The sequence below is a fragment of the Stomoxys calcitrans genome, chromosome 3, assembly GCF_963082655.1.
Source record: "Stomoxys calcitrans chromosome 3, idStoCalc2.1, whole genome shotgun sequence".
NCBI classification, from domain to species: Eukaryota; Metazoa; Arthropoda; class Insecta; order Diptera; family Muscidae; genus Stomoxys; species Stomoxys calcitrans.
In genome coordinates this window covers 42273765-42299670 of record NC_081554.1, presented here as the reverse complement: position 1 = coordinate 42299670, position 25906 = coordinate 42273765, and the positions used below count along the sequence as shown (strand labels likewise).

The 25906-nt window shown below is 41.8% G+C and overlaps 1 protein-coding gene across 3 annotated transcripts in view; it reads left to right on the top strand.

Moving 5' to 3' along the window:
* Nucleotides 1-24637, top strand: part of LOC106093533 (protein turtle) — a 479313-nt gene extending 454676 nt beyond the window's left edge. For 2 of the 3 annotated variants that reach the window (XM_059365881.1, XM_059365880.1), the window contains 2 exons: nt 8108-8327; nt 22328-24637. In XM_059365881.1, the coding sequence (XP_059221864.1) occupies nt 8108-8327; nt 22328-24491 (2384 nt within the window). In that variant the 3' untranslated portion in view covers nt 24492-24637. Of the gene's footprint in view, nt 1-8107; nt 8328-12228; nt 12300-22327 lie in introns of all 3 variants that reach the window. The other variant, XM_059365882.1, reaches the window with a different exon arrangement.
* The last annotated feature ends 1269 nt before the right edge of the window (nt 24638-25906 follow it).

Genomic DNA, 25906 nt, shown 5'->3' with positions numbered 1-25906 from the left:
CTTTTATTACAATAATTCCAAAAATTGGACGAATTAACGAATGAGAGCTATATTCAAATATGATCCGATAACAACCAAAATTCGAACATATTGTGTTAGTCGTAGAGGAAGGTTGCAATAGCAAATTTTGCCCATAAACATTCCATTAAGGAAAAGGGACATACTTCTCACATAGCCTTATTCTCACATATCAATGAAAAGAGTGCTGGCCGATTCAAGTTAAAACTAAGCGATACGATCCTCCTTTTTATAGCCGAGTCCGAAAGGAGAGCCGCTTTGCGACACCTCTTTGGGGAGAAGGTTTTACATGGCTTCTATGCATGACATTGTACCTCACAAATGTTGCCAGTATTAGGAGGAGATAACCGTCACTGAAAAATTGTTTTTTGTTTTTCTAATAATCTCGCCAGGATTTGACCCCAGACGTTCAGCGTCACAGGCGGTCATGCTAAACTCTGTGCTATGAGGGCCTCTCGTAGAGAAATGTAAGGTTAGGTTCAAGTGGTAGTTTGCAATCAGACTCACTTAGACGTTCTCCTCCATTGTGATACCACAGGAACAGGAGAAGGAAGATTCATTCTAATTCCTACAGTTGAACCATCCAGATCGCTTTAAAAATCCCAATAACTTGCGAATGTTCTTATCCGCTAAGTTGGACCAGTTCTCAAAGAAATAAGAACCTAAAATGGAATTCCTTCTGACTGCCAATGCGGGACACACACAGCAGATGTTCTAGAGCCTCTTATCCCTTGACGCCCTCAAAGCTTCTGCAAAATTTGTTACTTGCAACCTTAAGACTGTCAGCATGTTTTCCGTTCTGACAGTGACCTGTCATGACGGACACAATGGCTGAGACGTCTATTCTAGCCAGCGGCAGCAAAATGGTAGACCTTTTCAAGTCTATATTAGGCCACGTAATTTTGGAATGCCCACAACGCCCCTTATGTGGCCGTTATTATTCGGACCTGATCCTGAAGAACTAGCTTACATATCAGTAAAGACATTTCGACAGATTCCTGTTTCCCTGGAATGTGTAAGGTACTTCCTAGTCTCTCAAGCTCGACTCCTTTATAATTCCATGGGAGATTTCTATGGCACGGCACCCAAAACATGTGAATTTTGAACCACTGAGCTATCTCGTTAAGCGATCCACGTCAGTCGGACTTTCAGCATATTTTTTGCTCAGACAGTGACCTGTCATGCCGGACACGATGGCTTAGACGTTTGTTCTAGCCAGCAACAGCAAAGTGGTAGACCTCTTCAAGCCTATATTCGGCCACATAATTTTGGAATGTTCACAACTCCCCCCTTTGTGACCACCATCATTCGATGCCCCTGGGCCTGATTCTGAAGACTTGGCTTACATGTTGCTAGAGGCATACCCACAGATTTCATTTCATTCCTAGTCTCGCAAGCTCGTCTGCTCTACAATTCCCTGGGATATCTTTGTGCCCCGAGACCCAAAACACGTGAATTTTGAACTGATCAACCATCTTCTTGAGAGATCCACGACAGTCGATGACGGTTTTTGAATTGAGAATTTTGTTCCTCAGAGATTTAATGGCCGCCTGGCTGTCTGAGATGATATTTTTCCAAACCCCGTTAAGACATTATATCTTAGCCATACAACCACTTCCTAATTGCAAGGATCTTCGCCTGATACACACTGCAGTGGTCGGGTAACCTTTTCGATATGACCAGTTCTAGATCTATAGAGTACACCCCAAAGCCCACCTGGCCGTCTAGGTTGGAACCATCCGTATAGAAATCTATTTAACTTCTATTACCAAGGATATCATAGTTCCAATCGGTTCTATCAGGAATAGACGTACAGTACCCCAGGCAAAAAACTTGATAGTGAGAATTCGGCAGAGCTGGGCCGGGACTCGAACGTTGCCGTTGTCTGGCGTACAAAGCCAGTGTAGTTGTGTAGACCAAAAATCTGTCATTATGCATTGGGAAAAGGAACATCTAGCGGACAAATACAACGTACGGCTCTTGAAGTCTTCACACCAAATATGGCCGATGAGTTATTCAAACCAAATGGCGAAACGCGCCCCATAGTGGTTGGTTCGAAAATTATTTTGTTAATAAGCTTGAGTGCAGACAGTATGGCAATCCTGCACTACAAGGACCTTAAATCATATTCTTTCTTTTAGATTTTGCATGTACTAGAATCTACATAATTGCCAAGATTTAGTGGCTTTTTTTCCATAGAATGTCTCATATTTAAAATCAACATGACAATTTAAGCTACCAATGAAATTTGTGAATTGACTGCTTGAGAGGTAAACATTTTACAGCTAATTGGTTAAGTCTAGACAGTTTTGTTAAGGAGATTCTTCAAAATTATAATTTTGCTATCAATAGAGGAGGATTGTTGTTAAATGAGAGATTTAAGACAGTTGGATTATTAATTTCTGGTAATTTCACGATGGTCTATGTTGTAGTATGTCTTCTCTCTTATCCAAGATGCTAGAAATTTTTGAAACCTCCAAAAAATAAGCAACTGAAAACAGTAGAGTAGGTTAGGTTGAAAAGAGGGTGCACATATTAATCCGCCCTATGCCACTATGGACATACACCTTAGCCAGCAATCGAAATATTGTGCGCTCTTAATACTAAAAAGTAACCTCAAAATAGAAAATCTAAGTTAGGAATTTCAAGCTATTTACAAAATCCTTAATTGTTTTCCACACCACTTCCCCAAGATCGTTCATGCCTGGCATCGTGTCTCCATCTAAATAAGAAATGCTCCAACGTCTCATCATCATCCCCACATGTTCTACACTTGCTATCACTTGCCGCACCGATTTTACATACGTGACCTCGTCGTCCATGTGTCCCGCTATGACACCAAAAGCTATACTGACCTCCTTCTTACTTCCTTTCAGTAATAGCCTCGTCCTCTCACGATCCGGATCACCCCATAGGATTTTCGCCGTCCTAACCACCGTTTCGCTGTTCCAAAGTGTAACATGCGCGTTTGTCGCCCACGCCCTTAAATCGAACTGCGAAAGGCTTCGGGTTAAACAAGTTTATCGACAGCAGTTCTCTGGCCTAAACCGCCAAATCGTCTGCCCTTTCATTCCCCCTTACTCCGTTAAGGCACGGCACCCAAACGATGCAGATTGTGCCATCCCCAGAAAAGGCGTTAATCTCCTTCTTACACTCCAAGACTGTTCGTGACCTTACTTTCCTGTTTTTTATTGCTCTTATGGCCATTTTAATGTCCTTAAAGATGTTCTCATTCGACGTCCTCGTGCATTCCGTGATCGCCCGGATCTCCTTCTGCAGGATTGTATTATGGTCGGGCAGTCTAAACCAGATCTCAGCCTCTGGGTTCACAATGTAGACCCCCAGGCCCACTCTGATCCATCCGTGCAACATGATCTTGGCAATACTACGGTTCCGTCAATCCAAGACTGTGTCGCTGGCAGCAGTGCCTCACACTAGAACTCAAGTGTCGTCTCAGGTATGCGATCGGAACCCCTCTTCCCTTCCTTCCAGGTTTCCTATCGTCGCCTCGATTATACCGCGATGGTATGAGCTGATCCCATCCTTAATCTTTTCCTTCATCGCCTTAAATTTTATAGCCGCAATGGCTGCCTCACACTTAATCTGTATATCAATGGCTAGGATATCTAGCATAGTCTTCAGTGTCCTAGTGTGCGTGGTGCTCATCGCTCCGCCTATGCCAAGAGAACATGTTCTCTGAACCTGTTCTATGGCCCTTATGTTGCACTTTTTCTCCATAGCAGTTCACCAAAGTACTGAGGCGTAATTAAGTATTGGTCTTATCACGCTCCTGTAGAGCCAGTGGACTATCCTCGGATACAGGCCCCATTTCGAGCCTATGGCCCGTCTACATAGTGCCCAACATCTTTGAGCCTTCTCAGTACGCTTCCAATCCTATCCCAGATCACTCCTAAGTATTTGACCTTGTAAAAATACGAAATCGAAATTGAAAAAATTATAATTTCGATTGTCTCTGCGTTAAAAGCCAAAAAGCGCTTGATCTAGAGGCTCTCTCTTATACCCCGAACCTCACGCTCTAGATCATGTAGATCTACCTTAAGGATTCTGGGCGGTGGATATCTAACCATAAGATGATGATTTGGATGGTCTCTGCGATAACAGCCCAGAAGGTATTACTTAGACCGCATGTAGTTGTGTCTTTGCATCGGTAGGATCTTTGTCTCCTGATGGAGGTGGTCCACATGAGAACTGAGGTGACAGCCCGTCGCAGTTCGGAGGGCGGCATTTCGACAGATCTGAATATTATTCCACTGCATGTCACAAAGCTGACGGGACCTTACTGGCGCTGCATAGCTTACCACAGACCGGCCAATTGCTTTATACGTGGTCAACAAGGTCAGTGACTTGAGGATATTGTTTCTACTTTTGACTTTATCGCAAATTGCTGTGGCATGTGGGAGAATCTGTAAGAGCTGTCAAAGGTGACGCCAAGTATTTTGGCCCACTTGATGGTCGGAATGATTTCTCCATCGACCATGACAGTCAGCTCGGCATTCACCTCACTCGTATATATAGTGAACAATGTGGCTGAAGATTTGGTGGCAGATGTCTTCAGATTTCTTGCAGCGAAATAAGAGATAAGTTCGTTGAGGTAGACGTTCAACCTATCGCAGATGTCAACAATGGGTGGCGGGTCTTATGCCATGATCGTACAATCGCCCGCGTATGATACGATCTCTATGCCTTCTGGAGGGGGTGGAAAGGAGGTTATGTAGAGGTTTAACGGTACCGGAGATATGACCCCGCCTTGGGGAACTCCCTGTTTCACCCTACGGTGCTTCGACTTCTTATCCCAAAATTCCACAAATGACTGGCAACCCTACAGATAATTTGTGACCCAGCGTTTCAGGCTGAAGAGACGTGTTGGTGAAGTCCTCAAATAGTTTGTCGAATGCCTTCGATAGGTCCAGTGCCACGAGGACCGTCCTACCGCATGGCCTGGGCTGATTAAAGCCACGGCAAATGTGTGCGGTGATGGCGTGCAAAGCAGTTGTTGTGCTTTGCAGTCTTCGAAACCCTTGTTGATGCTCGGCGAATGGCGAATGTTGATGCTGTGCCTGTTGTTCGTGAACAGGCATATTTCATTATTTTCTGGGTTAACATTGAGACCCCAGGATCTAGCCTAAGCCATCTAGTTATAAGCCATATGAAAAACCCTTTCGGCCTTTCTTCATGGCTGGGTCGAATCCTTACCCCCAAGAAGTATTATAACATCGTCTGCATAGCACACGGGTTCAAATCCCTCCTCAGTCAGCATCCATAATGGCGATAAAATGTCCCTCTATGGTGTGCCCTGTACCACTTTCTCCCTTATATTTATGTCATGGGACCCGCACTTTAGCCACCTGTTTATTTGCATATGGTTCGCAAATTATTAAACGCCCCCTCCATGTCAATGCAAACAGCCAATGTGTACGTCTTGGCATCGAAGGATTATTCTATTCTATGCACAACCTTGTGCAGGGCAGTCTCCACCGACCTTCCCTTGATATAGGCATGCTGTTTGTATTTAAGCAGTTCACTGGATGTCCTACCCTATGTCATGGTATCCACAATGCTTTCCATGGATTTGAGTTGGAAGGACGTAAGCCTTATAGGCATAGTTATTGGAAGTCATAGCAGAACACATTCTGCGAAATTCAAGGGTCTCAAGAAGACAAATCGGGAGACCGCTTAATATGGGAGCTATATCAGGTGGAGACTGCCCTGCACACAACCTTGTGCAGGGCAGTCTCTACCGACCTTCCCTTGATATAGGCATGCTGTTTGTATTTAAGCAGTTCACTGGATGTCCTACCCTATGTCATGGTATCCACAACGCTTTCCATGGATTTGAGTTGGAAGGACGTAAGCCTTATATGCATAGTTATTGGAAGTCATAGCAGAACACATTCTGCGAAATTTCAGCCAAATCGGATGAAAACTGAGGCTTCAAGGGTCTCAAGAAGACAAATCGGGAGACCGCTTTATATGGGAGCTATATCAGGTTATAGATCGATTTGGACCTTACTGTGCACAGTTATTAGAAGTCATAAAAAAACAATGTGTGCTCAATTTCATCCTAATCGGGCAAAAAATGCGACTCGTGAGTGCTTAAAAAGTCAAATCGGAAGATCGGTTTATATGAGACCTATATCAGGTTCTTCACCGATTTGAACCGTACTAGGCATAGTTGTTGGAAGTCACAACAGAATATCACATGCAAAATATCAGCCAAATCGGAAATTGCGGCATCCAGGGCCTCAAGAAGTCAAATCGGGAGATCGGTTTATATGGGAGCTATATAAGGTTATAGACCGATTTCGACCTTACAATGTGTGCTCAATTTCAGCCTAATGGGACAAAACTTGCGGCTTGTAAGGGCTTAAAAAGTCTTATCGGGAGATCGGTTTATATAGGAGCTATATCGGGTTATAGACTGGTTATAGACAGTTGTTGGAAGTCACAACAGCACACTATGTGCAAAATTTCATCCAAATCGGACAAAAATTGTGGCTTTCAGGGACCTCAATAAGTCAAATCAGGTGATCGGTTTATATGGAAGCTATATCCAAATCTGAACCGATATGGCCCATTTCCAATTGCCAACGACCTACATCGATACTAAGTATCTATGCAAAATTTCAAGCGTCTAGCTTAACGCCTCCGAACGCTATCGTGATTTCGACTGACGGACGGGCAGGCGGATGGCCATGTCTAGATCGACTCAGAATGTCGAGACGATCAAAATTTATATTTTTTATGGGGTCCTAGATCAATTTTTCGATTTGTTACAAATGGAATGACTAAATTAGTACACCCCCATCCTAGGGTGGTTAGTATAAAAATTTCGTTAACTTCATATAAACATTTTGTTACAAGTGTAAGTCTTTCAACAACTCAGTTTTTGCCACATAAAATTAGCTAAGGTTTGAGTGTTAGTCTGCAATCAGATTCGGGTAATTAGGTCCATAGTAATACCACTGGAAAATGAGAAGGAAGAGGAAGGGTCCACTTCTTCAGTGTTATCACAAAGACTGCAGCTGATGTAATGATGATCTTAAGGGATTTAGTCATCCAAGCTTTCTCAAACACATATTCTTCCACCTAAGATCTACAATTTTCCGTTTTAAGGCAAACATATTCAACCGAAAATTGTTGCTTTCAACAAAGCCATTGGATTTTTCTTGATATCATGCAAATTCTTCATTCCAGTGAACCATATGAACCCTAATCTTTACATTTCCAATTTCATATGTACGAAGGGCATATGGGGGAGGGGGGTTGGCAAAACATTTTATTAACTAGACTCCTGCCAATATTTGAATAAAGAAACCACCAGAGAATGTATAAAATTAATTTAGTCTATTAGCTGCCTTAGCTTTCGTTTGATCTGTTATAGATAATTATGGCTTCCAGGCTATTTTGCTTCGCTACTGCTATGTTGGGTTGATATAATATTAATAATATTTCGCTTGACCTATACTATTGACATGGCAAAAGCTTCGGCATGTCATTCAATTTGGGCATTTTATACATTCATTGCCCAGGGCATTATGTCGGTTTAATCTCTTGAGGCTTTACTGGTAGCTGGAACATAAGTGAACCTTTATGAGTGTGCATATATTTAACATAAATAACAAATTGAAATCTTAACAACATTCTATGCAATACGAAATTGTCGAAAGACTTAAAAAGTGTAGTAGAGAAACACATGAGCAAATGCTTAGATGCGTATTTCCTTAAACGCACACACACACACACACATACATATGCATTGCAATGTAATTACTATCTTCATTTAAACTCGTTGTTACTATTGCCATTTGTCTATCTTGCTCTCTCTCTCTCTCACTCTCTTGTTCTCCCTCTGTTTGCCCAGCTAAAGCTCTCTTGCTCTATGTCTGCCCATAATCCCCACACATAATTTTAGTACATACCATATACACACATATCTATCCAAAACCAAGCAGATATTAACATAGACGATGATGTTGGTGTGTTGCTATATATATGAATTTATATGTTTGATATAAGGATGGCTACATACTCCACAAAAAAATTAATTGTAGAAATAATTCGTTTACAGAGTTCAACATGGTAGCTTGCAGGATAACGGATGCCCGTAATATAGCAGCAAATAATCATCACCATCATCATCAGCATCAACATCAACAACAGCAGCAGCAACAGCAGTCACAAGAACCACACCATCGACAGCAGCAACAACAGCAGCATCATCACATACAACAACAAATGCATAATCGTAATACGGGCTCGATTTCCGCTAGTCAAGTGCCTTTAAAAAAGTAAGTTAACCATCATCTAACCCTACCTCGGGGATATATTTTAGTTTTTTTTTTTTGTTTTCTTCATCTAAGTATCCTTCATTCTTTTTTTTTAATTTGGTATTTTTTTTTTCTTCATTTTCCCTGCTAAAATAATTAATGTCTCGCATTTAAGTTAAATATTTTCATTAATCCCCACTAATTTTATTTTTTAGTTTTGGTATTTGGGTTATTTTCATTAACGTTATGGGTGTTGGATATGTGATAGGGATAAACTAAAATTGATGTACGGCATGGATATAAAAGAGATTACATTATAGTTGGAATTAATCGTACTTATAACAAATAAAGTAAAGTAGGAGGCCACCGTCCGCCTATGACGCCGAACGCCTGGGTTCAAATCCTGGCGAGACCATCAGAAAAAAATTTTCAGCGGTGGTTTTCCCCTCCTAATGCTGGCAACATTTGCGAGGTACTATGCCATGTAAAACTTCTCTCCAAAGAGGTGTCGCACTACGGCACGCCGTTCGGAATCGGCTATAAAAAGGAGGCCCCTTATCATTGAGTTTAAACCTGAATCGGACTGCACTCATTGATATGTGAGAAGTTTGCCCCTGTTCCTTAGTAGAATGTTCATGGGCAAAATTTGCATTATAACAAGTAAAAGCGTGCCAAGTTCGATCAGACCGAATCTTTGGAACCCACCACCATGAATTCTGCTAAAAATGTATACAGACTAAATTTAGGGGATGTTTCGTCTGTGTAGGGCGAACCAGTCACCGGTCTTGCCTTCGTGCCATTTGTCGAGCTACTGAACAAGAGTTGAAGAAGAAGAGATGACCACAGCGGCCTCGGTGGCTGGATGGGACTCGGCGGATGGTTGCCACACTACTAGAGCCTCTGGCCAGTCATACACGGTACGAGGAGGAGGTAGTTACTGGCGTTCGATAAGATATCAATGAGTACCTTAACAGGGGTCATAACCGGACACTGTGCCATAGGTCACATGGCGGCACTCATATAAATAACGCACAACTACTTCTGCAGAGCATGCCTCTGGGAGGACTATAGAGATTTTTTGAAGGGACAGGATGGTTGCGGCGGGGGGTGCCATAAACTCCAACAAAGGCAAAAGGCGTTTTACATCCCCCTTCATTTTCTTTGCCCTGTTTGTTTTATTCATGTATAACCTCTGGATATGGTCCGAGGTCTCACATCTGCTTTCCCTACTATTTCTTTCAATAGGTCAAATTGGGCTGTGCCTGAACTCAGCAATGGTGGGAAAACCATGCATCGCAATTCCTCTAAGGCGGTTATATCAGTGCAACTTCTCTGTAAAAGGTACGAAACTGCACCTACAATGCAGACCGTAGATCATGGTCCTTTCTACGTCTGAGTAGGTGGTTAACTTTAGGGGAGTCCGTTTTTATACATATCATGGGGGGAAATAATTTCGTCATTCTTTTTGTAACACATCGAAATGTTGATCTGTTACCCAATAAAGTATATACTCGTATATTCTTGATCATCTTGACATTCGAAGTCGATTTAGTCTTGTCCGTCCGTCTGTCGAAAGCACACTATGTTTCGAAGGAATAAAGCTAAGCGCTTGAAATTTTGCACCAACACTTCATATAAGTGTGAGTCCGTTAAGATTGTAAATGGGCTATATAAACCGATCTGGGATCTTGATTTCTTGAGGCTCTTAGCCGATTTGGTTGAAACTTTGCAATAGGTGCTTTATTTTGACTTCCAACAACTGTACCAAGCATTGTCCAAATTCCTTCATAACCTGATATAGCTCCCATATAAACCGATCTGGGGTCTTGATTTCTTGAGCCGCTAGAGGGCGCATTTATTATCCGAATTGGCTTAAATCTGCATGAGGTGTTTTGTTTTAGCTTCTAACAACTGTGCCAAGTGTGGTCTAAATCGATTCATAACCTGATATAGCTCCCATATAAACCGATTTCGGATCTTGACTTCTTGAGCTGCCAGAGGGCGCAATTATTATCCGATTTGGATGAAATTTTGCATTAAGTGTTTTGGTTTGACCATCAACAACTGCGCCAATGGCAGGATCACTGAGAAAATTGGTCGAGGTGGACTACCAGAAATGGGTTGAGGACGAACCTAAGGACGTAGGAGCCGGTGTTCTTTATGCGCAGATACATGGTACCGGAGTTCAGACTTCCCTCCCTGGACGGGATCAAAATGCAGCTGTCGAAGGAGGCGAAGAACCTTGACATAGTCCTCGATTCAAAGCTGTCCTGGAAAAGGAATTTCGAGGAAAGAGGCCGTAAGGCATTGTGCGCTTTTTACTTCTGCAGGAGGACGTTGGGTAGGAAGATGGGGGTAACCACCAAAAATGATTTTTGGTGAGACCAGTACTGACCTATGGGACATTGGGCTCCTTTTCTATAGTCTTCGTTTCTAGGCCAAAAAGGATGCCCATGTCAAGTTTGAAGTTGATCGGATGAGAATTGCGAACTGTGCTTTGTTGACAAATTTACATGGACAGACAGACAGACATAGCTAAATCGAATCATAAAATGATTCTGAGTCGATAGGCATACTTATTCTACTCCCGAATACATTTCATTCGTTTCCCATTTTGTCATTATCGTCCTATAAACTTGGGGTCGGGGCGGCCTCCCAATTACTTGGACTCAATTTTTAATATGGAATTTGTACTCTACTTTTGAATACCTTTCATTTAAGTCCCATATTCTTCAAATCGGTCCACTTTTATTTTTGGCTGGTACTTTTAGGGTATATAATATAAAATTTATGCAGAATTCTTAAAAAAAAACAATTTGTCTAACCGATAATTACTTTCACAAACTATCATTTCATAATAAATGTCATCTGCCTTTTACATTCAGTTGAATAAACAAGAAATTGTGTTCAGAAACAGAAAAAATTCTCATTAAAGCTATGACATGTACTACACATTGTATTATAATGAGCAATTACTTATCTGGTAGGAATTTGATTTGTTCATTACAAATCAAATTGCCAGGAATAATATTTGCTATAAATATTTCTGTGATCTCAATACAAAAGTGTAAAACTTTATGGCAAAATTTGATACTTGCCTATCACATTTATACCAACATTGGTTTTTTTTTTTTTCATTTAAATTTTCTTCAAATTCGGAAGACAGACGAGTGTTTGGAAATTTCCCAGCCATCGTGATTTATTTTCAGATTTCTTTTTTACTCTTCAGGCTAATGGCATGACATTCGTTCTTTCTTGCCACGGCCCATTGAATGCCATTCAAATGACTTGCCTGCATTTAATGTACATGCGCCTGTCGAAAACATTTTTAGGTAATCGATTTCATGTACTCCATGTACTCCAAATGATTTAATCTTCTCCATTAGCTTTTGCTAGATATCAAATGTCCATGCAATGAGGGAGTTGCAGAAAGAGCAGACGTTTTCTTTCCCAAAGCGCAGTTAACTGTTTTTATGCCCTTTTTATTTTTGCTTCATTTGGCTACGTTACGATGTCTATTAAATTATTTTAATGATGGTATTATTTCTGTTTTGTGTTCGTTCTTTTCGTTTTGTTTTTAATTGCATCATTAATATCTTTTTATGGTTTCCATAGACAAAGTTTGGCATGACTTTCGTTAATTTCGCCAACTTATTTTCTGCCAGTTTTTCTTCACTCCTTATAAATGTTCTGGTAATTTTTTCCGGTTTTGTTCATTTTGTTGGGTTTTTTGTTTTATTTTTTTTTGTGTTGCTCACAAAAACTTTTACACCAAATTTACAGCACCATTCAATGATGTGAGTTAACCTTGAAACATTCTGTCTACTTTTTTTTCCTACTCCACTTACGACATTTGCCACAAAAAACCAAAAAAAACAATACAACTTTCTTCCACTGCTCATTCGCATATGTCATCATGAAGCAATACTGATCATTATCGTGATTATGAAACCGTTTTCATAGTTCCAGGTCCATCATGTCATAATCGAAATCGTAAGGCTCTTAAGAAATTATACTACATTATTAATTAGAATGATTATCAAAGAGAATTACAGCCATGTTGTTCGATGTCATAGTTTATAGTAGTTACCCACCCATACATACCCATCCACTATCTACTCCACTCATATGCATACTATATACACCTATTTACCTTGCCCCCCTTAAATATGTGTGAATATGTAGTAAACAGTATTTATTGTTATATGAGTTTTCTTTTAATTTTCCTAAATTACCATTACCATTATCATTATCATGTTATTTGTTGCCAGGGTGAAAAAGACCAAGAAAGCGCGTGTGTGTATGTGTTTATATGTGTAAGCGTCGTGTTTTGTTGCTCCCTTGGATTGACTGTGTGGATGGAAATACACATTTTTATCATTATTATTGTTATTATTTTTGTTAATACTTTATTGTGTTTTCCCACACGCTCTCTTTCCTGATCATCTATTATTCATGAACTTTGGCAGTTTGACCCCCTGGATGTGTGAGTGATATTTAATTTACATAATGCTCATACGCCACAATGGCAAGAACAAGTGGTGTTTTATTCACAGTGGCAAGAATGAGAAAATGAACAGTGGTCTTGCCTTCGTTATTAGAATGTGTAGCTTTCGAAAGATTTATGCTGGCCGTTTAAAATTTTTGACAAATACCTTTGACGATGCCGACCTACATCGTCCCACTGTAATAAGCCAATCAAACCGATATCAAGATCTGCTCTCTTGAGCCTCACACACACAACTTGTATACGATTTCCATTTGGCCTGAGGACTTCTGCTATAAATTTTAACATGCATGCCAAGTATTTACTTTACTTTAATTGGCTACGACAGAATATTTGTTCCACTAGCCGAACGTAGAATATCATTCCAAGCGCCTCGATCTTCTGCGCTCATTCTAAAATCTCTGACACCAAGTTTGGAGATGTCTCCCTCCACTTGATCTTTTCATCGGGCTTTTGGTCTTCCCGGTTTGCGTGTACCACCGTGTTTGCCTTCAAAAGACTTCTTTGCTGGAGCCTCTTCGTCCATTCTGACAACATGACCTAGCCAACGCAGGTCATGTAACTATGTTATCGTCGTCATACAGCTGGTTCATACATCGCCTATATTCTCCGTTAAAGCAAACTGGTCCAAATATATTTTACGAAGAATCTTTCTCTCAAATACTCCAAGCACTGCCTCATCTGCTTTCACAAGTACCAATGTTTCAGAACCATATAACAGCACGGGTAGTATCAGTGTCTTGTAAAATGTAGTCTTCGTCTGTCGAGAGGTGGCCTTGTTTCTAAACTGCTTACTTAGTCCAAAGTAGCATCTGTTTGCCAGTATTATTCTTCGCTTAATCTCAAAACTGGTGGTGGCGGTAGATAAAGTTACTGACTGTCTCAAAGTTGTGGTTCCCAAGTTTCTCCATTTTCATTATCTGCTGGGTTGTGCAAGGCTTTACACCCAGATCCATTTTCACTGACTCTCTTTCGATTCTTTCAAAGGCTACAGTTACTACTTCCGGTGACCGACCTATTATATCGATGTCGTCGGCATAGGCGAGTAGCATGTGTTCTCTTGTGATTAGTGTGCCACCTATGTATTCACATCTGCATCTCCTATAATCTTCTCCAGCAGGATGTTAAAGAGATAACACGATAGGCTGTCTCCTTGCCTGAAAACTCGTTTGGTATCAAATGGTTCGGAGGGATTCTTTCCTATTCTTGCTGAGGAAAGCGTATCAGCAAGTGTCATCCTGCAGAGTCTTATTAATTTTGCAGGGATACACAACTCAGACATGGCTTAAAATACCTTTGAACGTAAAGAAGTATCGAAAGCGACTTTCCAGTCAACAAAGAGATGGTAGGTTTTGATTTGTCTTTCTTGGAGCAGTGTGAATAACTGGTCCAGGGTGGATTTACCAGGTCTAAAGCCGCAATGATAGGGCCCAATTATCTCACTGACTTTAGGTTTCAATATTTCACACAGTACGCCCGAGAGTGTCTTGTATGCGATGGGGAGGAGACTTATTCCTCTCTAGTTGGCACATTCCGTCTTGTCTCCTTCTTGTGTACGGGACATAGTATGCTGAGGTTCCAATCTCCGGTCTTAAATAGTTCAGCGGGTAACCCGTCGGCTTCTGCTGCCTTGTTGTTCTTTATCTGTGTCAGTTACCAGATTTCCTTCTTTGTCTCTGCAGGAGGATGTGCCTGCACCATAGCCATTGGTTCGCCTTCATTCTGTCTCTTGTACATCTCAATTCGCTCACACTCACGTCTTTCCATTTCCTTTTTTTTCTGCGGAATAGACGTTTCTCCTCTCTCCTTTTCTCCCGATATATTTCCTTCATCTGGTTGCTACTGATTGCAGGGTTGCGTTATATGCTGCATTCTTGGCTTCAGTAGCATCTCGACACTGTTGGTCGTACCATGGGTTTTTTGGAGGAGGCTTCCGGTACCTCTGTAGTTGGCACATTCATCAACATCAACTCTAACGTTTTACATGACACGGGCTTGACGTTTGAAATGTCTTCCCTGGGGCTTTTGCCTATCAATTCAACCATTCCCACGCATTTTTCCGCATCCTCCAGCACACTTCTCGATCTGTACTTTGTTAGTGACACTTCTAAAGTCCTCCTATAATACGACCAACTGTCAGCCTCATATTCTTCGAATCATGATTTGATCTTTTTATGGTATGAATTTGAGCTCACCAGGACCAGGGAAACTTATTCATATAGAGATTTTGCCCGTCTCGACCATGATTTTTTGCTTTCGAGCGCTGTGCTCATCGTCTGGGATCTGATATTTCGTATGGAAACTATCGATGAACAAACTGACTTTCTACAGAGTAAAATCCGTGACCCACAGGAACTTACGGTTTCACTCAAGACAGGAGAAGTGTCCTCCAGAAAGAGAAAGAGAAATGTCGCATACATCTGTTAAAATAGATTTTATTTAGTAAGTAGTACTTATTCAAGGGTTTATCGGGTCAGACTTAAGTTCTAGTCGGAAATATGCGGCCTGACTATGTCCATCCCGGAGAGGTGAGACGGCGTGGACATATTTTTTTTTTTTTTCAAACAACCAACACGCTGGAGATATCCCCCATATATGCAGTGCATTCCGTTGAAGAGGATAGTTAAGGATAGGAGGGGGAAAGAGGGAGTAGTGTTTATTGATATTTGGAATTTCTGAACCGTCTTTGCGAAAAAAGAATTCTCTCGGTAGTGCATGGTTCGATTAGCTGGCCAATCGATTACAAACCGGTGAGCGCTTCCGGTAAATCTTGTATTTCTGACAAACAACCTCAAGTAAGGAATCAGGAGCAAATGCCACGAGTGTGTGTTTGCCAGCTCAGCGGCACTTATGTCGGAAGGACAAAGGCGAGGTGCTATGTGGATCCCGGAGATATGATTCACTCATGATGTGGGTGCGGCACTAATTCATGGGTTGGTGGTCGTAGACTCTTGACACGAATGGGTGTTCGTGGCCTTAGCGGCTCTTATGTGGGAAGGACACAGGGAGCTGCTGGCTACATTGGTGTTGGAGACGTGGTTCACTCACGGCGTGGATACGGCACTTAATCACGGGGTGATGGCCGTAGACAAATGGAACGTGGGTGTATTCGCGTGCTCAGCGACTTTTACGGCTGAAGGGCAAAGGCGAGGTGCCGTGGATACGGCACTCAATCACAGGGTGATAGTCGTGGGCAGATGGCATGTGGGTGTATTCGCGTGCTCAGCGGCTCCTTTGTCTGAATGACAAACGCGAGGAGCTGGCTACGTTGGTCTTGGAGACATGATTCACTCACGGCGTGGATGTATTCGCAGGTTCAGCAGCTCTTATGGCTGAAGGACAAAAGCGAGGTGTTGGCTTCGTTGGTCTCGAAGATGTGGTTCACTCACGGCGTGGATACGGCACTCAGTCACAGGGTGATGGTCGTGGGAAGATGGCATGTGGGTGTATTCGCGTGCTCAGCGGCTCCTATGTCTGAATGACAAAGGCGAGGAGCTGGCTACGTTGGTCTTGGAGACATGAATTACTCACGGCGTGGATAAGGCACTAAATTACGAGGTGATGGTCGGGGGCAGATGGCTTGTGGGTGTATTCGCGGCCTCGGCGACTCTTATGTCTGAATGACAAAGGCGAGGTGATGGCTACGTTGGTCTCGGACACGTTGTTCACTCACGGCGTGGATACGGCACTAAATCACGGGTTGATAGTCGTTGATTCTTAGCACAACAAAGGTGATATGGTTCACTCAATATGGCACTAAATCATGGGGTGATGGCCGTAGACAAATGGAACGTGGATGTATTCGCGTGCTCAGCGGCTCTTACAGCTGAAGGACAAAGGCCAGGTGCTGGCTACGTTGATCTCGGAGATGTGTTTCACTCACAGCATGGATGTATTCTCAGGTTCAATGGTTCTTATGGCTGAAGGACAAAGGCGAGGTGCTGACTACGTTGGTCTCGGAGACGTGGTTCACTCACGGCATGATGATCGTGGACAGATGACACGTGGGTGAATTCTCGGGCTCAGCGGCTCTTATTTCACAGTGCCGTATTCACAGCGTGAATACAGCACTAAACTACGAGATGATGGTCGTGGACAGATGACACGTGGGTGTATTCTCGGGCTCAGCGGCACTTATCTCTGAAGGACAGATGCGAGGTGCTGGCTACGTTGGTCTCGGAGACGAGGTTTACTCACTGCGTGGATACGGCACTCAATCACAGGGTGATGATCGTGCACAAATTCAAGTGGGTGTATTCGCGGGTTCGGCAGCTCCTCTGTATGAATGATAAAGGCGAGGAGCTTGCTACGTTGATCTCGGAGACATAGTTCACTCACTGCGTGTTTACGGCACTTAATCACGGGTTGATGGTCGTGGACAAATGGCAAGTGGGCATATTCGCGGGCACAGCGGCTCTTATGTCTGAAGGACAAAGGCGAGATGCTGGCTACGTTGGTCTCGAAGGCATGGTTCACTCACGGCGTGGATACCATATATGTGGGTGCATTCGTGGGCTCAACGGCTCTTATTTCTGAATGACAAAGGCCAGGTACTGGCTACGTTGGTCTCGGAGGCATGGTTCACACACGTCGAGGGTAATTTTCACTGGCTCAGAGTCACCTATATCTACTGGACTCCGGGCAAAACGCTGGCAACTATTTTGATTAAAAGGCTCTGACACTCAAGCTCAGCACGCAAGCATTTCTCATTTCACTTACCTGTATACTGCCACTGTTGCACTTGACTGGTTCAAGCTGGCTTTGCCGTTTTTATACCTTTCGGGATAACGGTAAAATCTTTGCCACATTTCACTCTGTTGCTAAGGCCTGCGTTTAATTGTTATCTTCGTTGAATACTGCTGAAACTCTCTCTTGTGTATTAATGTTACCTACATTCCCATTGACAAAACACCACTGGTGTTGCCATGCAAAAAGCCTCAATGCTTCGACAACATAGTTTAACTCCGCTTAGCTCAGCTTCGCGGCAAAACGCACTAAGTGACATAATTCAATAATACTTTAATACATTATCCAACAATTCAATGGGATAGTTTATTCTTCAAAGACTTCAAACTACATGGCACTGAATATGTGGGCAGGAAAACTAGCGTCGCAGAACTTGGCACATTTTTACTTATTCCAAATTGAATGTCCCTTTGGTTACAAGAAGGAAAACTTATTGTTCTTAAGAGAAGCGAGTATTCACTGAAGTTTGAAGTTAGTTTCGACAGATTTTCCTGAATCCACTTGCACCACCACACTAACATCTGTTAAACAAAAACCACTGCAATGCTTAACTTTATCCTTAACTCCATTAAGGATACTTATTTGACGTCCTTGGTATACCTACACCTATGCTACATAATGAACACTAGTTGTATATCAAAATATGAGAAAATATTCATGGATCTGTTCAATTTTTAAGTGGGGAGAACTTTGTTTTTGAATTCAATTAGCAAGTAAACACAAAGAAAATACGTAATTGATTATTTTCGATTAAGGATAGTTAAGTGGTCTACTTAAGGCACGAAACAATTATTACACAATAATTCAATCATAGTAAGAGAAACATATTTAATAGCTTTCTAAGTACACTCGAACTAACTTTATGAGGGTTTCTTAAATTAAAGAAAATGTCCAAGAGGGAAAGACATAATTTTTTTATTTTATTTTGTCTTTTATTTAAGCTTATTATACCCACCACCGTAGGAAAGGGGGTATATTCATTTAGTCATTCCGTTTGCAACACATCGAAATATCCCCAAGGAACTGGGGGGCCGCCCCAGCCCCAAAAACTCCTTAAAATAGGTTTATTTGACGATCATGACAATATGGGACTCAAATGAAAGGCATTCGGGAGTAGATTACGAATATGGTCAGGAAGTAGGAATGGGATTTTAATTTATTGATAACGGAAGGTGGCGGACCCTACAGCGTTACCCCAAAAACACCACCCAAAATCAAAAGTGGACCGATAAGGACAATATGGATATCAAATGAAAAGTAAGCGGAAGTAGATAAAGAATCTGGCAGACAAATGCATGTCGATTTGTTTGTTCCGTATAGACTGACAAACGGCGGAACCGTTTTTCTCGAAATTTTCGCTTATTGTGCAGGTTGGTCTGGAAGAAAACAAAGGCTATAAAATTTTTCGTTATCGGAAGGGGGACGGACCCTTCCCTTATGCCAAAAACACAACCCAAAATCAAAAGTGGACCGATCGGGACAATATAGGTATCAAATGAAAGGTATTAGAGAATAGAATACGAATATTATATTTAACTTTGAGTCAGAGTACCCATCGGGCCGCCCCAACCCCAAAACTCCCCCAAACAGATATATTGGACGTTCATTTCAATATGGGGCTCAAATGAAAGGTATTCGGGAATAGATTTAAAATCTGGCATACAAAATCAGATCGAAGTATAGGGGCCATTAGGCCCTCAAAAACCCCATTAGTCCCATTATGACTATATGATACTGAAGCGATTTCCTTAAAATGTTTATAGATTGTGTTCCTTTGTCTGGAAGGAAACATAGGCTATATACATTTTAGATATCGGGTGGAGGCGGATCCTCCTCTTTACAGCAAAAACGCCACCCATATCCCAAAAAGTGGTCTGACGGGCACAATAAGGGTATCAAATGAAAAGTTTGCCGGAGTAGATAACGAATCTGGCATACAAATGCATGTCGAAGTATAGGGGGTCACCCCACCCCCTCAAAAACGCCCAAAATGGGCACATTAGCGAGTCACGGATATATGGGACTCGGTTTGTTTGTTCCGTATAGACCGAAAAACGACAGAACTGATTTTCTCGAAATTTTCGCATATTGTGTAGGTTGGTCTGAAAGGAAACATAAACCATATAGTATAGTAAGGGGGGGCCCTCCCCCTTAGCCTAAAACACAACCCAAAATCAAAAGTGTACCGATTGGGACAATATAGGTATCAAATGAAAGGTATAGGAGAGTAGAATACGAATATGGCATTAAAATTTGGTCCCAAATATCCATTGGGCCGCCCCAACCCCAAAACTGCCACAAACAGACATATTGGACGTTCATTTTAATATGGGTCTCAAATTAAAGTTATTCGGGAGTAGATTTCGCATCTGGCATAGAAAATCAGATCGAAGTATAGGGGGTCACGCCACCCCTCAAAAACGCCATTAGACCCATTATGACTATATGATACTTGGCTGAACCGATTTTCTTTAAAATTTTTATAGATTGTGTACGCTTGTGTGGAAGGAAACATAGGCTATATACATTTTAGATATCGGGTGAAGGCGGACCCTCCCTTTTACCGCAAAAACGCCACCCATATCTCAAAAAGTGGTCCAATGGACACACAATAAGTGTATCAAATGAAAAGTATTGGAGACCTAAACACGAATATGGTATTAAAATTTGAGTCCAAGTACCCAGTGGGGCCCCCAAAACCCCTCTAAACATATACATTCGAAGCGCATGTCAATATGGGACTCAAATAAAAAGTATTAGGCAGTAGATTACAAATATGGCATAAAACAGTAGGTCCAAGTAGAGGGAGGTCGCCCACCCCGAAATACCCCCAAATGGGCATATCAGCCGGCCATGGCTATATGGGACTCAAATGATAGGTATTAAGGAGTAGATAACGAATATGGCATTAAAATTTGCGTACAAGTCTAGGTGGAACTTTTCCTCCTAGAGATACTTCAAATGGCTAATTTGACCCATTATGACAATATGGGACTCAAATGAAAGGTATTTGAGAGTAGAAAACGAATTTGATATTCAATTTTGGAGCCAAGTGTTTTGGGGTACGCCCTAAAGCACCACCTTAACTGAACTTCATTTTCGATGGGAATAAAAAACGAATTTGATATCGATTTTCAGTTTTTTTTTTATATCTATTTTCCTAGAGATACGTCAAATGGGTTATTTGACCCATTATGACAATATGGGACTCAAATGAAAGGTATTTGAGAGAAGAAAACTAATTTGATATGCAATTTTGGAGTGTTTTGGGGTACGCCCTAAAGCACCCCCTAAACAGAACATCATTGCCGATGGGACATTTGACATCTATTTTCAGCAAAAAAATGCCGGTGGTCATCCCAGCCCCCAAAAACACCCTTCAAATGGTTCATATTTAGAGGGCATGGCAATATGGGGCTAAAATTAAAGGGAAGGGAAGTGCAACACGAATTTGATATCCATATGTGAGCCGAAATGTCTGAGGTGCCATCTCTCCTCTAATAAGAACATTAGCCTAAGGAAGAACATTACCACCAGGAACCGAGAAGGGGCAAATTCTGACAAATTCTCAATGAGTGCTTGCCGATTCAAGTTTAAACTCAATGATAAGGGACCTTTTTTTATAGCCGAGTCCGAACGTCATCCCGCAATGCACAGAGACCGCAGGGACCCCTTTTATATCCGAGTCCGAAAGGCGTCCCGCAGTGCGCATGGACCGCAGGGACCCTTTTTATAGCCGAGTCCGAACGGCGTCCCACAGTGCGCAGGGACCTTTTTTATAGCCGAGTCCGATCGGCGTCCCGCAGTGCGCAGGGACCTTTTTTATAGCCGAGTCCGAACGGCGTCCCGCAGGGCGTCACCTCTTTGGGGAAGATTTTTTAAATGACCATGCATGGCATTGCACTAGCAAATGTCGCCCAACATTAAGAGGGGATAAACACCGCTTTGTTTGATGTTCTCGCCAGGATTCGAACGCGTTCAGCGTCATAGGCTACAATGGCACGAATTCGTTATCCGCATTCAGGGCGAAGTGTCTCCACCCTAAAAAGATATTAGAGAGTCAAAAAAGGCTTAGCGGAGCGGGCCCGGTTCGGCTAGTTTTACTATAAAAAGGCATTTGTGGAGAAGTTTTTCAAAGCTGAAAAACTCACAGGTTTCACTAGGTTTAGTGAAGGATAATAATCTGCGAAATGTTTTTCTTTTTTTTTAATTTGCCAGGACTTATTCCTAATAGTTTAACGTGTTTAACATTTTTAGTACTTCATTGAATTTTCTTTTTTTGCCTTTAGTTGTTATTTTAATTTTTTAGAGACCATTTTTTTTTTTCAAGCAATTTTACCAGCATTTTAAAGAAATTTTCATATTCCTCAGAATGAACCCTGTCTAAGTCGCTCGATATTCCTACTAACACATGTAAATATATGTCTTTTTTGTATTTCTGTGCTTATTGCTTAAAAAAACACATGGATGAAATCTACTCGAAATATAATCCCTGGATGATGTTATAGATCAAAAGGTTGGCCATAAATATTTAAAGAAAATTTATACACAAAAAGTTGTTGTGTTCAGTATTCCACTTTAAGTTTGTGATAAATATTTAAATTAAAAAATATATTTTAGCAAAAGCCTGTAGCATGTTTGTATAGATGGTGTGATACCGTTTTGAAATTTACAAAAAAAAAAAAAAAATTATAAATTTTTTACTCACATTTTTCCTTTCTGTTTATTTTCTCCACCCACAAAAAAAAAACCCAACACTCTCTCACAGATATAAACAAACCCGAATATCAAGTCTAACAACAATACTTATTGCAATCTTACACTGGATATGGCCGCCGGATCGTTGTACCAACTGCCATTCGATCTATAGCTCGCCGACCTTGGAGGAGTCGGAGCGACACAAATCCCTGAGTGAAATACAGCGATCACGCGATGGTCGCTTTGTGTTGGCCACCAAATCGAATAATGCCCTGACCAATGGTGCCATACTGCTCGACGATGGAGTCGATGAGGTGGATGCCATGGATATGGCCGATGCCAGGCGCAATAGTAATGCCTCGCAAAAATCTTCTTCAGATGATGGAGGATTTCTATCGCGCCGCAATTTCATAACAGCCCGAGCATCATGGCGCCGCCCCCTGGTGGCCTCACCCAGTCAGCTGAGTCTGCAATCGGTGGCAGCCGGTTCGGCTCGCGGTTTGCTGCAAGGTCTGGGTGGTCTATTAAAGATTGGTGGCGGTAGCCATACTAATGGTGGCTATGGCAAAGGTGAAAGTGATAATCTGCTGACGGGAGCCCGTTATCAAAATGTCTATGGCAATACCATCTATCGCAATCTACATCCTCATCATACAATGGGTCATCAACATCATCAGCACCAGCAGCACCACCAGCAGCAGCAACAGGCACAGCCAGCTAGTAGACCCTTGCATATTAACACCATAAGTGGTGGTCTACAGAGCCACCATATGCATCAGGTGTTTTCCCCCTCCAAAGTTTCTAGAATATTTTCAAGTTCGCCCGCCAGCAGCCCCAATGGAGTGGTCAGTCAAACTGAGGAATGTCTGCTGGCCTCACCCTGGGCCCTAACCACACCAAATCATTCCAACCACTTCACCTATAATCCCTTTAGTGACTTGAGTACGGTTTATCCGGGTTCGGCGGAAAGGTCAGTGCCCACTCTGACACCCACAGCCAGTGGTAATTTAAGTCGTTATCGTTATTATGCCCATGAATTGCCTTCACTGAGAACCATACAAGAAGAAACCAGACGTCTTAATTATGAGCAGCAACATCAGCAACATCAGCATTCAGATTTTCTGCCCCTGCAAATGGATTCACCACCCTCTTGGAGAAGTTACTATCAGCATAGTTCTTCGGCCCCGTATTATCATAGCTACAGGCCCAGAACGCGCTGGTATCCACGTCATTATTCGCGTTTATTTGGTCGCTCTCAGGGGGATCTTATGTCTCCGCTGCCGCATTTGAATTTAACATTGCGTTCCTCAAATCATCATGTCTTAGGCTTGGATGCCTCACCAGAATCAAGATCCAGTTCTAGTGGATTTGGCTCAAAGAACACTTCCAATCATCCGCAGGGTTCACACCATTCGGGTAGCACCAGTGAATGGCGTCTACTGCCGCCGTATAGGCCACCGCCGCCACCACCGTCTGCAACAAATACTGCCTACTTTGGAACAACACCAACAGCTGCACAAATGGCCACACAGCAAGCGCAAGCGCAAGCAATGCAACAACATCAACATCACCATCCACCGCAACAAGCCCAGGCTCAGGCTGCGGTGCCTCAGCAAGCCTCTCAAATCGCCCAACAACAAGCAGGGTATGGCACATTGCCGCCCCCTTTATCCTGCTATCAGCATTATTCACCCTCCAATTACTTCAGTTCCAGCACTCAGCGTACTCTGACACCGCCCTATACCATGGAACATTGGCTGGATATGATAACACGCCTGAATGCGGCCACCGATAATGTCAATCTGCCCAAGTCGGTGGATGTGGGCAGTGTTGATGGCCACTATGAGTTTGATCCCTCAACACCCACACCCAGTGCCTCCACACCAACGGGGGGATTGCTGCGTGAAGATTACAATCTGCACATAGACACCAGTGGTCATTTGCATCATTTGCACAATGGCCAGCATTATCAGCCACATGCGGCCACACATCACACTTTGGGGCCCCTCAGCTCTTCGAGTAGCCTTTTCAATAGCCAGCCTGGTGGGACGTTTGGTCTCTCAGGTAGCTCTATGACCATTGGCGGCGGAGGAGCAATGAGAAAGTCACGTTTGCAGGGACGCTATGACAACATAGAGGCTCGTCTGCAATCCATGAAGGAGGAGTTCTATGAGTATCGCAAACGCCAGGCAATGCAAAGGGCAGGAGTGGCAGAACTGGAAAGTGTTTGCTGACAAAGGCCCCTAAGGCGTTATCGCTGGCCCAGGCCATGGTGGGAATTGTGATGCTAAGCGGCTACAACAGAGAATAAGGGACAGCAAAAAAAAACAGGTTTCAGTTTCCAGTGATTTAATGCTTCTGCTGTAGAAGTGAGAGAGAGAGAGAGAGAGTAAATGGCCAATTTGCACACAAATTCTTCAACATTTCCGAGGTTTCTTTATATACATGCTGTCTTACAACTACATCGACTTACATCACTCGCACTCACACACACACACATATATAGGCGTTATAACAATGATCTCATCATAATTCAGTAGAAGAAGTAGAGGTTACCAAGGATTTGCTCATTTTTCACCATCTTTAGAAATTCACCACCACCACCATCACTTGCATACATAGGAATTCAAGGTCATGCCCATACATCCATACGCGCTTGCTCACTCACAAATACAATCAAAATTCTCAACAACATCATTTCTCATGCATACTACGCAAAGAAAACCAAACCTCAATAATAAGAAAAACAACTTTAAAGAGCACTGATTTTTCAATTATTACAACTATAAAAAAATGAGAAAAAAACATGCAATACACTCAAAAAATAATGTTAGTAAAACTAGTACATAAACAAACGATACCCCCAAGCAAATGGAGATTAAAACCAAACAAACAAAGAAAAAAAAAAAAACAATTCAAAGTGAAACTCTTCCACGAATTATTTCTTTAGTAAAGAAAATAAATAACCCAACAGAACTAAGAAGGATGACCGCAAGACCCAGTAATTCTAAAAGAAATCGAACAACAACAACAGCAAAAAGTTAGCAATTTCAAATTAAAACCAAACAACAAAAGAAACTCTAAAACATTTAGGTGAATAAATAAAAATTAAAAAAAAAACTTTAAACAAAAAACACACACAATTAGTAGTTTTAACACAATTTAGCGAAAAGGAAGTTTAATATAAAAAGCAACAAGAACAACAACAAAAAAACTTCAAAAGAAATTTAACCAAAAAAAACAAATAAAACACTAAACACACACACACGTATATATATAAAAAATGTAAAATATTCTAAACATAAAGACCCATTGAATTTAAATTTAATTGAAAATCTAAAAAATAAAAACTTAACCCCCCCCCCCCAACAAAAGACGTGCAGTTTTTTAGTTAACACAAAGTATGAGGAAAAAAAACGGAAATTTAATGAAAATTAAATATAATTTAAATTTAAAAAAAAAATAAAATAAAAACTTAGTTAAACAAAATTATTGAAATTACTACTTAAGTTAGCTTTAGGTTAAAACAAAAAATTATTAAAAAAAAAAATAATAAATCACAACCCAAAACCCACACCAGAAATTTCCCTTTACCAAACTCCCAAACCCCGCCCCCAAACACTAGCTCCCTTGAAAATAATACATATTG